The following is a 17945-nucleotide window of genomic DNA, read 5'->3' on the forward strand; positions in this document are numbered from 1 at the left end:
ACAGCCCGGCCGGAAATCCAGCTGCGGATGGCCCTGGCCAGCTGCCCCGTGGCCTGGCCGTGGAGTGGAGCCGGCTGTCGAAGATTCCGGGGGGGAAGGACCAGATCGCCTCCCCCCCTGTCAAGGATTCCGGGGGGAGGGACGGAGCACCTCCCCCCCATCCCCCCCCCCACTGCGAAAGATTCCGCGGAAAGGTAAGTGAGTTTTGTACATCCCTACCCATGAAAGAGGCTTCCATTGTTCTGCCTCATTCAGAATGTTTTATTTATTTTTGTGGTGTTTTTGAGCTTACCTAATCACAGCTAGCCTCCCAGGCTGCCTGTACTTCCTGATCTGAAAAAGCCCCATGGGAGGAATTACCTCGTGGTGCCTTAAACTGGGCTTTGATTGAAATGTAGGAAGCTAATGAGACCACAGATGGTAAGAGAGATGATTGTACAATGGAAAGCAGAACACTTGTGCTCACTCCTCAGACACCTCCTATGTAAGGTAAGTCCAAGAAACCCAAACCCAACCCATGAGAATTTTTCCGAAATTCCTTCACAATTGAGTTTCTTTTCGAAAGCAATTTCTCTTCTATCAACTTGAATGAGAATGGTAAAAAAAAAATGTGGGAGAAATTTTCAGCACATCACTACATCAGACTAGGACTAGACACTTCTTCAAATCGAGGACATCTTCAAATAGAGGACTGTCCTTTGCAAAGTAGGACACATGGCCAACCTAGGAGGTCTTTCTTTCCAGTACTACTTCTGCAGCTGATGTTCAGAAAGTCAGATGTGCCTCCATGTTGGGTCTAAGCCTCAGCCGCTTGTTTTCAGTACAGATCACACACGCAGGTAAACACCAGGCCCAAAGAGAGGGTCATTCCACATGAAGGCTAACCCTACACTGGTTTCTGTGGCAGGTATTGTCAGGAGTGCTTCTGAGTGCAGGAAGTGGGAGAATAGTTCAGAGTCTGAAGAAGAACCACCAGACATTGGGGAGGTATGATCCCAGGCTAGTCCAGACATGGCTAGGCAGGCTCCTCTGGTTTCAAAGGTCCAGCTGGAGGAGGAGGGTCCCTCTTCACCCCCCACCCCCACGAGAGACAGCGAACAGGGAGAGGCGGTGTTTGGCGAGTCTGAATTAATAGATGAGAGGCGCAGACACAGAGCCAAGAGGGAGAAGGCCGGAGCGGAACTTAGAAGGTCTACCCAATTGGCCCTGCATGAACAGCAGCACTTAGAAGCCTCATGAGAGAGAGAGAGCGCTCCCCCCACCCCTTAAGTTAGGCTAGTGAGCCCACCTTTCTTTCAAACAGTGGGCAATTTTCGTAGCTACCTTTTGAACCCCCTGAAGGTATTTCCTTGAAGATTGAGAGTCACTGAGAACTTGCATCTGTATGACTCTTTGTGGTAATGGATTAAAAGCTGTAAATTGAAGCCTCTTGTCTGTGTCTGTTTTGGCGTAAAAGGAATCCTGACAGGTATATATTGCCTGGAGTGTGTGAGAAAAGAATCATGCTCAACTGAGATATTTTGGATGCACCTCAGGGTCAAACCAGATGTGTGTTTGCTTTGCCGTCTCTGAGAGAGAGAGCTGGTATAGTATAGTGGCTAAACTTTAGCCACTAAAGAGACTGAGCTACAAGTCGGGAAGCCCCTGATTCAGTCTTGCCTCTACCATGATCTAATTTGGTTGCCTTAGGCAAGCTGCTCTCTCAGCCTCATTCCCTCCGCCACCCGCTGCTAGAGCTGGGATAATAATACAGAGTTATCTTACAGGGTTGTTGCAAACACTACAGCTAGATAATGTGTGTGAAGTGCTTTGAAGACTTGGAAGTACTTAGACAAATATTAAGTGTTATCATTATTACCTCTCCAAGGCTCAAGGAGGTTTACAAGAATAACATAAAAAGATAAATATGCAATAAAGAATAAACCAAGAAGAAGCAAACCAGGAAATGTCAGCAGCAGTAGCAGCAGCAACATAAAGTTTAATATAATGTAAAGCTTGATAAAGCTTCAGCAGTCAGAAGCTTTGGGGGAAAGATGAGCCTTACATACTTTCTGAAAAGCCAACAGGGAGGAACAACTCTGAATCTTCTTCTGGCAGGTCATTCTACAACCTTGGAGCAATTCACCATCCATGTCCTGAAGATCCTGAGGAGCTGTAGGGCTGATATGGGGAAAGACAGTTGCTACAATATGTGGGTCCCAGGCCATGAAGTGCCATAAAGATAGGAACTGGGGCTTTGGATCAGAGGATAATGGGCAGCTAGTACAGTTTGCAGCAGATGAAGTTGAACATTTCCTGCCTGCCAAATTCTGACAGAAGGCAGCAGTGGCATTCTGCGGTAGATGAAGATTCCAAGTTGTCTTCAAAGACAGCCCCATGTAGAGTGCATTGGGACCCAGGCAGCCCAGATTTGGCCCCCCAGGCATAAGGTTCTGCACCCCTGTTAATACAAGCCTGGATGGGTAAGTCTATCTCCCTCTTCTCCAGAAAGAGGTGCAGTCTTCGTAACTGAAGGATCTGATTTTACCACCTCTAAACAATGGAGCAGGCACCATGGGAAGGGAGCTCCTGCCAACCCTAGATATCTGCCTGTCCAAATGCAAGCCAGGATTCAGTAGTGCTCCTCAGTGCCTAAACTGGTCTGCTTGGGTGATTGCCAGCCATCTATCCCAGGCAAGACAGCTCCTAACTGGAGCATTAGCCTCACCTACCAGCATTGCCTCCCACTTAACAGGATTCAGTTTCAACTTGCTTGACCTCATAGACTTGCCTATAGTCTCCAGTCACTAGTTTATGACCTGACATTATGGGGCAGGGGGTGGGAGGAAATATGGAGCAGTGGCAACTTTGTATTCCTCATAACGTCTAGTTCCAGCATAAGGGCTTTTCTACATGAAGCTTTTACCACACACCTTTACTGAGGCTCCTGCTTCTGGATTCTTTGCAGGATTAAGATCAGCTCCTTTACACATCCCTGTCCCCACCCCACTCCCAGGGTTTTTCTTTCTCTGCCTTTCTATACATTTCATTACACAACCACTAGGTGGTGCTGTGGCATAGCAGAATTGCATAATTACATGCAATTTCTATGGCATTATAGAGGCCATTTGGAAAAAATACCACACTTTCCCCATTAAGAAAAAAATGGGATAATGGTCGCAAAGCATGGGAGAGGCCCTGGAGGATAACATCATTTAAAGGACCCACAAACTAGTGTGAGTGAGCAATCACAAGCACACAATAAAAGCCTCATGTAGAAAAGCTCCAGGTCTTTTTCATATACTGCTTTTATCTTACCTCCTGTGGCAAGTTCCACATTCACTGTTATGAGATCTGAGACTCTCCATCTATCATCAAGATAGATACAGCAAAAGGAATTTTCGGAGCAAACTACACAGTCCATCAAGCCTATATAGGCCTTGATTCTCACTTAACAGAAATGTCTTCTTAGTTTGGGGAGAGAGAGGCTAGTTTGAAAAGGGGAGATTTGGAGCTGGCAGTTGAGCCAAAAGGCTGTTTAAATACAGATTCAGTCCAGGGGTGACTTTTTAACAGATTAATACAGAAATAGGCTCAGCAGTCTTCACACCAGCCCCTATGCATCACTTTGCAAAGATTTATATCAAGGTAAGTACAGGGACCTGGTTAATGCAAACACAGTATCCAGACTGATCAGAAGTCTACTTATTTATGTTTAAATGGACAGGCTGTTTTTTCACCACATGGCCCTTAAAAGCAGCTCATGGTGAAAATAATGTTTTCATAAAAACAAATCTGGTTAAAAACTTATCAAAAAGTAACAATAGCAGCAGAAACTTTATTAAAGCTAGGGGACATGCAGTTTCATTGCCCACTTGCGTAACGAATATTATCTTGATTCCTCCACTACCTAGATCAGGGTAGGCAACCTGGTAACCTCCAGATGTTTGGGACCACAGCACCCATAATCCCTTACCATTTCCCATGCTGGCTGGGGAATATGGGAGCTGTAGTCCAAAATGGCAGGAGGGCACCAGGCAGTGTAGGAATCAATCAGTAAGGGCTTAAGCCAGAATTTCTGGAGTCTCCCTTTAAAACGGGCAAGTCAGCCGAGTCTGATATTTCAACACCTATTAATTTATGCAGATATGCAACAGGCAATCTGAAAATTTAAAGCGAAACAAAGACAGTTTGACTAATAAAATATGAATTAAGCACGTTTCTGCATATAATCCAATAATTACACAATGTTCCCCAACCTGGCGCCTTCCAGATGTGGGCACCAGGTTAAGAACTGCAGCTCTCAACATCCTTAACCAGCATGGCCAAGGTACCAGGCTGGGGCAGGCTGCAACGGTGTTTCAAAACCTGCATCTCCTGTGGAACCTTCTGTGGTCCTCACAATCCTTGGCTTCTCCCACCAAGAACGTTGTGTGCCAATAGAAACTGATTGCAACGTGTCTGTAAGAAATGAAAGCGACAGACACTAGGGGCTCAATCCTATGCATGTTTAGACTGAAAGAAGTCTTACAATTCCCAGCATTCCCCAGCCAGCCATGCTGGCTGGGGAATGCTGGGAGTTATAGGATTTTTTTCTGTCTAAACATGCATAGGACTGTGCCCTAAACATATTGTTTTTCTTTTATTAGCTACACTTATTCAAACTAGTTGAGAAAATAACCCGATGTGTATGCTCATCCACTGCCATAACATCATTTTGGAACCCATCTTATCTGAACAGGAGCTTCCATTCACTTGGGTCAGTGCTTTGGTACTGAAATGGAAGTATACAAAGAAAGCTAGAAAATAGTAGGCACAGGGAAACAGCTCTGGGCAGACAATCACACTTCCCTTAGTGCAGGAGGCACTACCAGATTGGCCCTTAAAAATTCCCTTGCTGGATCAGATCCCCAAGCCCAGGATTTGGTTCCCAGCAGATCAGTCAGATGCTTCAAGGAGCTCACAAGCAGGACATGAACTCTCGCTTGTTTCCAGCAACTGGTACTCAGATGTATCCTGTCCTTGAAGATGGAGGCTCTATTTAGATATCATGGCTAATAGCTATTTGGGTATGTGCACTCTGAGAATAAGTCCCACTGAATACAGTGAGCCTTGCTTCCAAGTACACAGGCACAGGATTGTGCTATCATAGACCTAACCCCCATGAATGTGTCTAATCTGTTTTGAAGTCATCTAAAGTTGTGGACATCACCACATCTTGGAGTAGCAAATTCCATAATTGAATTCCGTGTTGTGTGAAACAGTGCTTCCTTTTGCCAGTCCTGAACCTACTGCCAACCCATCTCATTGGGTGACCCCAAGCTGGATACAGAGAGAGACAGACACAATTTTATAAAACACAATCACATTCCCCCTTTATCATATCTTTTTAATTAACAAAACCCGAAAGTGTTTTTGCTTTTCCTCCCAGGAAACCCCCTTCTACTCACTTTGGTTGCTCTTTTCTGCACCCTTACCAGTATGATTTCTTTCTTTCTTTCTTTCTTTCTTTCTTTCTTTCTTTCTAGATGTGGTTCTTTAGAATTGTACAAAATATCCAATATGGAACCACAACATAGATTTATGTGGCAGTATGATCCTTGCCATTCTGTTTTCAATAGATTATGAGTCCCCAACACTGCATACAGTTTTGACCCTACTCACATTTGCAGATGGGAGGAAGACCAGCCATGTTGGGGTCCCCTGGGGATTGTCAGGAATCAGAGACACTGAATTAGCACCTCCAAGCCCTGAGGAAAGGCCCATTCAAATATGCCTTTAGGGCCTCCCCCCACCCCCATCTTCTGAAATGAGCATTCCCATTTGTACATTTTAAAAGCTAGGAGAACTAGAAGGGCAAATTTAATAAATACGGAACTGGAAGCAGTAAAATATCAGCAGAATAACCAAGTTCTGGGCAGAAAAAGGAGTTTATGCCAAAACAGCTGGCTTCTGTATTTGCATATGCTAAAGGCCAGGCACAGAGACCACTGGCTGCTACAGGAGTGAGTTGTTACTTCAGGCTTCCAGCTGGCTCCCTAAATCAAATGTAATTTATCACTGTAATCTATTATCCCTGTGCATTATATACTATAGAATGGGATTTACATTTGCAGCCTAGCTCTGTTGGGTTTCTTACTCTTATTGTATTACTGAAATGGTGAATATCCTTTCACAGCTGCATGCAATCATCCTGACTCCTCTTGCAATCTGCTCTGCTCTTGTCCTTCCCATGTGCATAGGAACAGCTACAGGGCACACGCTGGATAAGGACAGGTTTTAGACAGTGTTAGACTCTGGGGATGGGTTTGGACACCAGAAGGATAAAGGGAAGAGGCTTCAGGAAGCTAGTAGCACTGGAAACAACCAAATCTACCCAACCCCAGCAAGGTAAACAATCCACTGGGCATACATGGGAAGAGACCCTTGTGGGTGCTGTTGAAGGGTGAGTACCAACGGGGAAAGGGTTTTGCCCTGGCAAATGATCCCTGATCCATTTGTTCTTCCTAGATTCTATGACTTTATATGCAATGGTTTGTTCTGTTTGCTTGTTGGTTTTTCAAATTATGTTCCAGAGATCTCTGGAGTTTCTCAGAAGGTTAGCAGGGTTGAGGATTCTTCAATGACGGCAGACACAAGTTGCAGACACAGCTTGCTTGAACGATGGCTTGCCCACCACATCTGAATGTCTCTTGTAATGAACAGCTATAGCAGAGTACTGACTTTGTTCTAGGGCACACTCTCAGGTCATGCACTCTGACAGAGAGAGGAGGAGACTAAAAGCTTCCACTTATTTGTGGTAAAGCACAGTTCGCCATTTTATGCAAAACTGGCAAATGATGGTTTGTGTAAGCCCGGATCAGCAACCATGGTTTGAGCCTCATTTCTGATTTTGACTTGTAGAAAACTAAGGTTTGCGCAAACCATAGTTTTCTGGGTTTGGGGAAAACAGCAAACTATAGTTTGCCACAAACCAGGAGCAGAAACTTCTTCTACTCTTCTTTCACATGCGAGAGAAGATTCCTTTGCCTCTCTTTCTACCCTAGCCCTTTCCACATGCATTTTTTTTGCTGATAGTACTCCACACATTGCAAGGTAAGTGTTACAATAGCTAGAAATAAAGCAAAGGCTAAATGCCTTGGCTTTGGGGCAATGGCTTGGAAAAGGAGAACTTGCCCAGACAGTCCTTCTCTTTCTGTGTAAAAACTCCTGTGGCTATGTGCTGTTCTCACCTATCTTCTGGGGGGTGAGGTAGCATAATTAATGCCTGGAAGATGCTTTATAAATCCAATGGATATCATCATTTAACTTGAAGAAACAATGTAAACTCTACTAATCCCCTCCCCATCACTTATGTTGGATTTATCAGGCTGGGAGAATGGACACTGTCTGCTACATTTTCGTCTTACAGTCAGTGACTCTGTAAGGAAGCTGTGATCTGAGAAGGCAGCTGTTCGTAGGAGCTGCTGACTGCCACTGCAAGGTGATTGAGGGGGAAGCTGGCATACAGGAGCAGATGAAGCTGCCTTATATTGAGTCAAACCCTTGGTCCATCTAGCCCAGGCTTGTTGACACTGACTGGCAGTGGCTCTGGTAGTGGTTTCAGGCAGGGTTCTTTCCTAGCCCTACCTGGAGATGCTGGGGATCGAACCTGGGACCTTCCGCACGTGCTCTGCCTCTGAGCAATGGCCCCTGCCCTTACCAATAGCAGTCAGGGAACAGTGGGGGAGGCAGGACATGGCTCCAGCAGCACCATGCAAGTGCACAGTTGTTGGCTGGCTAGTAGCTTCTGGTGTGGGCTGCTAATGTCAGTGGGGTGGCTAGCCAGTGAACAGCCACAGGGACTGAACCACCCCCTGCCTCTACAGCCACCGCCTGTTTGGTACCAGTGTGGACAGGAACTCCCCTCTCCCTCTGAAAACCTCACTACAGAAGTTAGCAGCTCCTCTTAATGAAACACTCCATCAGCTACTACATGCAAGGTAAGCTGCAGTGGGAGAATAATTTGCCCGAGTCCACCCTCAGGACTTTCATAACTGAGCAGGGATATAAATTTACAATCCCCGCATCCACCTCCAACAATCTGCACCACATGGGCTCTCTCTACTGTTGATTCAGTCCTAAGAGCTGGTGTATGCGTACAGATGCTCAAGCGGTATAGTCCTGCCTTGTGACTGCATCACCTCAGAATGCTCATAGAGGATCACTGGTATAAAATTTTAATCTCCCATTTTAAGATCTGCCTTAACACAGACAGCTTTGCTTAGTAATGGTAAGAGACATTTTCCTTCTTTTGCCTAAGCTACCCTTGGCCAGCCATTTCTTTGGCGATTCTCATCTCTGTGCCCATGCTTGGTTTTTTCAACCCCATCTCCATAGAATATCATAGCAGGAGGAGTGGCACAGTTGACCTAATTCTTGTTTTAGTTGATGTATTGAACATTATTTGAACAATCTAATAGCCATAAGAATGTGAAGATCTATGCTGGATCAATGTCACTGGCAGAAGTAGACTTGCCTATCCCTCCTTCCCATGGTAGCCCCTCCAGCCCCCTTGAAAATACTACACAGAGAGCCAGGAGACCCTGCTAAATGGGGGAAACTGTGGTGTGGGGGGAAACTCCAAAGATTGGGAAAGCTGAGCCCTTCCTCATGAAAAGTAGACTTTGGATCCAACCCAGTAAATAAATATTATTTATTATATTATTTATTTACTGGGGTGGATCCAGGATCTGCTAAATGTAGGGGAAAGGTGGGAGTGGTGAAAAAATCTAACAGGATGGTTGGGTTCTGAACATAGCAAACCAAAAGATGACAAATTCAGCATGTCAAGTAATAAACCAGTAAAGGAAGCAAATTCTCAAAATTCTATTGAAGCACAGGAAAAAGAAAAACTGTTTCAAATGATACCGTGGGGCCAAGGGGCCACTAAACCATGTAAGGTGATGACAGATATCTGAATGAATTCTTTGAATTTGTCTTCAGAAAAGAGGTTACTAAGGAGATACCCACACCTGGCTCCTTTCTTTCAGGTGATAAATCTGAAAAACCCATCACAACCTGAAGTGCCAGCAGAATTGGTTTCAGAACAAACTGATAGGTTAAACAGTAATAAGACACCAGTCCCAGACAGTATTCACCCTAAGAGTTCTAAGAGAGCTCAAATTTGAAATCGTTGAACTGCTCATCTCTAGTCTGTAATGCTGCACAGCATCAATCGTGGCATCAAAGAACTAGAAGGCAGCCAATGCCACATTAATCTTTTTGGTGTGCTGTAAATGGTGGGGGGAAAGAGGAGAAATTATAATTAAAAGCAGATGGACGAAATTCTTGAATAAAGGTGACATGATGGAGAAGACTCAGCACAGGGAAGGTCCCAAAGCTCAGGGGCAGAGCACAGGCATATGGTGCTAGGTTCAATCTCCAGCATCTCTCAATTCAAGGATTTCTGGGAGCAGGGCTGGCAACGACCTCTGCCTGAGACTTTGAAGAGCAGCCATCACTCTGAGGAAGGCAGTACTGGGCTAGATAGATCAACAGGCCAACTCAGATTAAAGCTGCCCCATATGCATCCAATGTTACAACTGTATTAGGGAAAGGATGGCCAATCTTTCAATATTATGTCTCCCTTTGGTGGTTGTGCAGAAGAGGGAACATCACCAGGCACTGCTTGTCACATCAGATTGCTGTAAGTTTGAAAAAAAAAACCCAGGTAAAACTCCCCTCTTCTGAACAATAATGAAAGGTCTGTAATGCTGAGAGGTTGATCATCCTTACACTTGAGCTATGAAATCACTGATGTTCTCTCTGTTAGCTCTTCTATGGCATTTCAGGCTGCCTGCTTGCACTTTCTCCTTGTAGCAGTTTTGGGACTAGTGTAGTGGGCTTCCCGCACTGATAATGAATGGAGGCATTCCTCCTGATCCAAACAGCAGCTTTAGTTGTCAGGACCACAGCAGCAGGGGTAGAGGAGGATTTAAACTCCCCCTGCCACTGCTGCTCAGGGCCCTTAAGGCTGCTTTTCTTTTTTTTTAAGGTGTAGGTTAATTACATTCATGCAATTAACTGTCATTTCTAGTTTGGTCCTGGTATACCCCGAAGCAGACACAGAAGTTCTTGCAGCTATGGAAATCCTGCAAAGTTAAAGACGGCCATGAAATCCAGCAACCCTTCCTCCTACTGGGCTAACAGGGCCCACTCTCAACTAGATAGGAGCCCAGCAGGAGAAAATGCTTCTTGCAGTGGAGGCTGGTGGCTCCAATGTCAGTGGGGATATGAATCCGCTCTGAGTTTCAGTCAGAACTCTAAAGGAGCTATCCAAGGTGCTTCCATCCCTTGGATAGCTCCTTTAGAATTCTGTCTGAAAGCTGGAGTGGATTCACCGCCCCACTGACATCAGAGCCACCAGCCTCCACTGGCTTCTTGGTGTCCTGTTCCACTGCAAATTCTGTCATCCCTACTAGCTGACCACTCAAGGGAGGGGAAACAGGGTCTGATGGCAGTTGAAGTAGCTCTGGCATAGAGCAGGTTCAGGATCCCAGACAGAACTGTGGGTACTGACTCAGGCACGACAGGCTCAGGTTCAGGACCATGGAGAGCAGGGGTGTGGAACCTGTTCCAGCAGGAGGGCTGATTCCATTTTGGAGAAGCTTTCAGGGCCCACCTTTCAGTGATGGGCAGGATCAAAGGCAAAAGTGAGTGGGGCTGAAAAATCCAACTCTCCGCCCAAACGATTGCTGCCAATTTATAGCAGGACGCATGACTACTCAGAAGCAAGCATGAGCCGCGTGTCTACTCACAAATAATCAGGACAAGCCTTTGCATGTCTATGCAGAAGCAGGATTGAGCACCAGCACTTTTAAATGACATCCCAAATATCAAGCCTACACACGTCTACACAGAAGTAAACATGAGCAGCATGTCTACTCACAAGTAAGCAGGGCAAGTCTCTGCATGACTACTCAGAAGGAAGCAGGACTGATTCACTCAGGAACGTCCTGCCCCTGACCCACAGCTCTTATCTCTGATCAGCAGCTAAATGGAGATAAATGCTTTCCCCTGCTAAGTACCAAGACAGGAAGCCTTTTTCAGTGCTAAGCAGTGGAAAGCACTTTTATCCAATCAGCTGCTGATAGGAGATAAGAGCTTTTCCCTGCTGGGAAGAGGAGGAACTGCTGGGCTGCATGGGGAATCCCCACCAGCCTAAGATTCACCATCCCTGATGGAGAATGACCTGCAACTAGATCAGGTACCCAGCAACTGACAGAGTTTTATACCCAGGCCAAGAGAATCCTGGGAGCTCTAGCTGGTTTTTTAAAGGGCCGGTGTCCTTTCCTGCAGTGGCTGGCTTCTTCTGGGTGGTGAAAGTTTGGGGAGTGAGGAGCTGTTTGGGGAATACTCCCTGTGGCCTCCCTGCTTGCTGGAGGAGTCTGAGGTCCACTCCTCAGAGTCAGAGGGCAGCAGTGCCTCCTGGGGGTCAGGTGGACAGGGTGTGAGATCCAAGGTGAAAGTCCAGGGACTGGATCTCACTCTTCCTGGTAGGTGAAGTCTCAGAGGGGGTCGCAGTCCTGGGCCATGACACCTGGCTGCAGAATTCATTAGGGAATAACATGCTTCCTGGCAAGTTCCAGCAATCCACCTCTATTGTGTGTTGTAGTTAGGACTCCAGGCACTTAAAGCCAGTAACTGCAACTCTTGGCTTCAGCTCAATAGGAGGCCAGGCTGCTAGAGCTTACTGAAGAAGGGATGCCACCGCCACTGCCCCCTGCTGCCTTGGGAGCTGTTTATGTGCACCCTCATTCCCAGGGTGAAATCCAACGTTGCACAAGCAGACTTCCACTCACACAACCACACTTTCCTTTCCTCTAATCCCAACTGTATCCCAAGCCTCCAAAGCAGATTGGGGAGGGGGGACTGCAGGGGAGAATCAGTTCTGCTGATGGATGCCATACCATTGGTGGATGGACACCACTGGATGCAACCCCTGGAGTTTTTGCAGTAACTTCTTTCACCCCAAGGGCCAAATTCAACTCAGAGAAGCTCTCAGGAGCCATATTCCTGTGGTGGGAGGGGCCAAAGGCAAAAGGGGCAGGGACAAACTACAAAAAAAACCCCAGCATATTTTAGCTTAGAGCTCTGACTGCCAGTAACTAAGTCTTAGAAGAGGTATCTCAGCCTTTTGGGATGCCAGGGAGGAACTGCACAAAAGTGGAGAAATCAAGAAATGATTGGTGGTTGAGGGAAGGAGCACAGCCATCTGGAGAATACCAGAGGGCTGGATTAGGCCCCCGGGCCTGAGGCTATGCATCCCTGTTTTATATCCTTCTAAAAGCATCTAGACCTGAACCCTGCCAGCAAAAAAATACTGAGATAAAAAAGACTTCTGTTTTGCCCACTAACCCATTTGCAAAACCTTGGGCTTGGCCAACGGTTCAGGTGTCCTGATGTTCACTGTGTTCTTCCAAATGCTGAGTTAACAGAAATGATATAAGGTTTTGCATGAACTATGACATCATATAAATGCCATAAATTTGCTAAAAGACAGTTCTAATCCTTGTTGTTGCACCCCTAAATTGCACAGTGGAATTGAATGCAAATGTATGCAGCAAAATACCAGTTTGTGTATTTGCAATTCCACTGTGGCCATAAAGTTAAGTGCTCAAAGATGTTTGTAACAGAATCGTTACATGCAATGATGCAACAATTCTTTGGGGAGGGCAGCATGAGGGGAGGTTGCCAACTTGCTTTGCTAGCAACTTAAGACTTCTGGCTTTAGGACTACAGCTGAGGTCATCACACTGTGAACAGAAAAAAGAGCATTTGCCAATGACATTCTTTGATTTAAACGGCTACATATTTTGTTTGTGGCAGTAGTGCTGATGGATGTTGGCTTTAAGCAGAAAGGAAATTCCTGGCCTCTGCATATCTCAAGACGGACATTGAGCTTGTAGGTACGGTACACCCACCCACCCCTCAGAAACACACTTGCAAGGATCCTATCTCTGACTGTGACACTGACATTGAATATTATTCCCATGGGGTGAGTGGGCAGCAGGGGTGGGGGCAGGGATGCCATATGTATGTACGGCATATCTGTTTCCAGCTAGATGCATCAGTGGAGGACTGGGATGGACCCCACAGGTAATGTTGCTACTCACTCCCACATTGAAAAGCTCCTCACTCACTTGTCATTAAAAAGCTATTCTTACACAATAATTTCCCTGCTGTACCCAAAGAATGCATTATTTCTGAAGTCCCCCAGCAGGAAAAGCACAACCTCTCCACTTCAGAAACTGATGATCTTTCATCTAGCTCATTCTTGAGCCAACTCCTCTTAAATGAAACAAATATGCACCATCCAAAGGCTGATCTGCAAAATGAGTTCTCTACAAACCCCCTGATGAATGAAAGGGTCTGAGTTTAAACTGTGATATATTAGTAGAACTTCCCCAAAAGGCACTTGTTGATATCTAATCACATCTTGGCACTTTTCAGACACACACAAGAATATAAGAACTTAAGAAGAGCCCTGCTGGATCAGACCAAGGGTCCATCTAATCCAGCATTCTGTTCACACAGTGGACAACCAGCTGTCGACCAGGGACCCACAAGCAGGACACGAGCACAACAGCACCCTCTGGCCCATGTTCCCCAGCAACTGGTGTACATAGGCTCACTGCCTCTGGTACTAGAGGTGGTACATAGCCATCAGGAACTAGTAACCATTGATAGCCTTCTCCTCCAGGAATTTTTCTAACCCCCTTTTAAAGCCATCCAAATTGGTGGCCATCACTACAAACATTAAACATTTGTAATGGTATTTAGGTCTGTTATTTTCCCAGGAGCTGCCATTTCACCAAGTAACAGGACATTTTCAAAACTACCCATGAGCCTTTCCACAAATGAATGACAGGCATTTCCAAATCAGCAACTCTAATTAACTAGCCCACCAAAAGCCATTTTACTAGGCTTCCCTGTCTGGTCACCTTGAGGCATTTTCTATTTGCCACAAGCAGCCAAGCTAGTGGTTACTTACAACTTATGCACCTCTTTTAAGTTCACCTTGGATAAAGTAACCTAGTCACAAATGATGCTCTAAGCAAGCCTGGTGTGTGTGTGTGTGTGTGTGTGTGTGTGAATGGAGCACCCAGACCCACAGTTTGTTCGAGAGGATACTCCTTAATTCAGCATTCAATAGGCAGTGTAAGCAGAAAGCACAGATTGTCCCCTGTGGTTCTAGCTGAATGTGTTTAATGTTAAAGGGGTCTTCCTGTCCTGTGCGAAAGAATCCTCTCAGTACTGCATGCCCAGTTCCACTCTGATTCAGCGCTGCCTGCATTCATTCCACTTTGCTTGAATTGTACTGTTAAAAACCATGGCTGCATATGCTTCAGTCCAATGCTTATTTCATAATAACCCTGCTAATTATACCCAATTAGCCAACACAGGGAAAACCTGTATCTTCAGACTGAGTGGAAGATCCAAGATGTCACAGACAGTGCCCAAAGAATCTCAGTGTATGAGGAAAATGCTGTTCATTCTGGTAAATTATCAAAGCACAGAACCATTCACAATACAAGCCCCTGCACTACTTGGAATTTTGTTCATCAGTAAGCAGACAGTCTGATGTCCTGATCCTAAGAGGTGCTACACTAGGACCATGACTGGTCTTCCCTTGTGTTAGTGCAAATGGAGTTGTGGGGAAGTTTACAAATGGATTAGGCAGCTCCTACAATCTAGAGAAATTCTTTTGTTTGCTTGAAAAATGTACAGTCAATCCAAAACAACATACCTTTCACACAATGATTGGGTATATATTCAAAATCACAGCCTGGTTTAATTATTCCAAAACATATCTTCATCGCTTTTGTACATATAATCAGGATAGTAATGAAGTATTAAAAAGATAGATCTTTAGGTTCTGAAAGTTTCATTTGACTGAGTAAAAGCAATTCTGCTTTGGACCTGGGTTTGGAACAATTTCAAGTGTTCCTTGCAGCCAGTGGAGGATGGTGGCTCCGATGTCAGTGGGGCGGTGAATCCACTCCAGATTTCTATCAGAACTCTGTGATAGCAAGCTGTGAAGCACCTTGAATAGCCCCTTTAGAGTTCTGACTGAAACCGGAGTGGATTCACCACCCCAATGACATCGGAGCCACTAGCTTCCACTGCTAGCAGCCCAAGATCCTCACAAATTAGCCAATTAAATATGCTGAGTGGAACCTTAAGATGTTTTCTAAATTTATACAGCAATAAGCTGTCTCCATAGTAAAACCACTGGAGTTTTAATGTTTGGAATATCAGAATGTTTGCATTTGTGGTGGGACGTAATAGCAGAGGAATGTATTCCCCACAGAGTACATGCTTATCACATTATTAACTGGTGAATAAATTAGAAAGTTTTCTCCCATGGCTTGTAAACATAACATAGGTCAGATATTTCCAGCAATTCATTTGTTGCAGGTATGGCACTATGCAATCTTCAGTTATATTTGAAGCTGTTTCATATGGACTCGGACCCGTGGTCCAGATAGCACAGAAATGTCTACTCCAGCCTTCCCCAACCTGGCACCTCCAGAAGTGTTGGACTATAATCCCATCATCCCCCAGGCAGTATGGGCCATGCTGGCTGAGGGATAATGGGAGTTCTAGTCCAACACATCTGGAGGGTGCCAGGTTGGGGAAGGATGGTCTACTCTGACTGGAAGCTGCTCTTCATGTCTTTCATGGACTGTTTACCAGAGATGCCAGACAGGCATTGAACCCAGGACTTTCTGAATGAAAACCATATGCTCTGCAACTGGCCTGGTTCAAATCTAATGACAGCCCAGTGTATATGCTGAGTATGGGCTGATATTGAATCATGGGTTGTTGTTATGTGCAAACCCTGCACTATGATTTAACTATGGGTTGTTAACCATGAACAACCTGGGAAGAAAACCTATGGTTTGTTATTGGGTTGTGAACTCTAGGTTGCCTGTGGTTAATAACCCATAGTTAAACCATCGTGCAGGATTTGCATGTAGCAACAACCTATGATTCAATAACAACCTATACTCAACCTGTACTCTGGGCTGTCATTATGTGAGAACCAGGTCACACTGAGACATGTTTAAAGGTACAGCTTCACTCTCACACACCCCAGTTCCATCAAGAATCCAGCATCCACAACTCTAGAGTAGAAAGCAGGAAGGCACTATCCAAGTGTCTGGAGGCTGTTTACACATTACTGTTAATAAGAATCTGCTTCATATCTTGAAGACTTCTTTGAAGCTCAGTATACATAGCATTGCTGCACCAATAAAAGTTGATCCAATGATACTCCATGCATCTTGCAATCTTTACAATGTTCTTTTCCCATGAACCAACAATTCCTGCAAGACTGAGATCTGGGATGAATTAGGTCAGCCTTCCTCAAGCTAGTGCCCTCTGGATGTTTTGGACTTCAGTATCAGTATCAGTCCCAGCCAGCATGGTCAATGGTCAGGAATGCTGGAAGTTGCAGTCCAAGACATCTGGTGGGCATCAGGTCTGGGAAGGCTGAACAAGACGAATGCCAGGTGACTGGAATATGGGGCACTGTTTCACACAGGATCACTTGATTTGCAACAGTTGCCCCCTCACACGCTCTCTCCGCCATGTCAAGCTCTCAGTCCAGGGCGGTTAACGGGTGAATTGTTGCTGGCAGTGGAGGCTGGTGGCTCTGATTTCGGTGGGGCTGTGAATCCACTCTGGGTTTCAGTCTCTAAAGGAGCTATCCAAGTTGCTTAACCTATTTTGGTGATTGGATTCAGCACCTTGGATAGCTGCTTTAGAGTTCTGGCTGGTTCTGACTGAAACCCAGAATGGATTCGAAACCCCACCGAAATGGGAGCCACCAGCCTCCACTGGTTGCTGCTCCTCTTCTGTGGGTGTACTGCTCCCTGACCCACTGGGCCCCCCTACGCCCCGGTTAGCCTACCAGGCCACGCCCCTGGCCTCACGCGGGTACTTATGCACAGGAGCGTCCGGTCTCCCATCTGTGAAACCCGGGAGGGTCCTGGCCACGCCCGCCTATGTGGCCCGGCTCAGGGACCCCTTTCCTGCCCCGTGCGAGTTGCTGGCGAGATCGAAGCCGACCGAGCCCGCCTTTTCCCGTAGCGAACCTCGTCTTCCCCACGCTTCCCAATCAGCGCCAATCACCCCGGCCAAAGGATCGGAAGAAAGGCAGAAACTTTGAACGAGCCGCAAATTGCAACCCCCCCCCCCCGCGCTCCCCGGCCCGCCCCTCGCCTGCCTCGCTGAAATCTCGGCAGCAGCTGAAGGCTGCGCGGCGACAAACTTGCTGCCCCCCGACTTGAAGCTCTGCCCCCCCCCCCGCCGCACACACACACCTTGCAAGCGGCCGCGCCCGGGCCCCTCCTCGCCCCCGCCGCCGCCCCGTACCTGCAGGAGACGGTGATCTCCACTTTGGTGGCGGGGATGCTGCCCGCGAGAGGGTCGAAGTCCCTCACCGACGCCATGTCCTCGAGTTTGTCCATAACGTCCTCCTCCATGGGGGGCGGGGGGCGTCTCGGGAGCGCGGCTCTCTCAACAAGTCCCCGATCTCCTATTTGGCGAGACCAATCCGCGCCCGAGAGCCCGCGGCGCTCAGCCCCGCCGGGCTCGCCCTCCTGGCTTGGCCTCGGCGGAACGCGTTTCCCCGCTGACCCGCGCGGCAGGGCCGGCGGCGGCGTGGAGACACGACCCCGGCGCCGGGGAGAGGGCCGGGGGATCGCTCGCCGCCTCTCTCCGCCCCGCCCCCGACCCTTTTAATAATAATAATAATAATAATAATAATAATAATAATAGCTTTGATTTTTGGAGTCCACCGAGCGGGGTTTCGAAGATAAGCTCCGCCTCCCTGCGAGACAAAATCACGGGGGAGCCTCAGCCCAGCCCAGCCCAGCCAGCCCAGCCGCCTGTCTCCGGGAGGGAAGGGGCTCCGC

General features: G+C 46.8%; 1 protein-coding gene across 2 annotated transcripts in view; it reads right to left on the minus strand.

Annotated features, from left to right (window-relative positions):
• The window catches only part of LOC146348344 (copine-5), a 191247-nt gene extending 173734 nt beyond the window's left edge, over positions 1 to 17513 (minus strand). The window contains exon 1 of one of the 2 annotated variants that reach the window (XM_084848305.1): positions 17404 to 17513. In XM_084848305.1, coding sequence (XP_084704431.1) covers positions 17404 to 17513 — 110 coding nt within the window. The remainder of the gene's footprint in view (positions 1 to 17403) is intronic. The other variant, XM_084848306.1, reaches the window with a different exon arrangement.
• Positions 17514 to 17945: the final 432 nt, after the last annotated feature.

The sequence above is a fragment of the Heloderma suspectum genome, chromosome 4 (genome assembly GCF_057233095.1).
Source record: "Heloderma suspectum isolate Gila_16-S chromosome 4, 16-S_ref, whole genome shotgun sequence".
NCBI classification, from domain to species: domain Eukaryota; kingdom Metazoa; phylum Chordata; class Lepidosauria; order Squamata; family Helodermatidae; genus Heloderma; species Heloderma suspectum.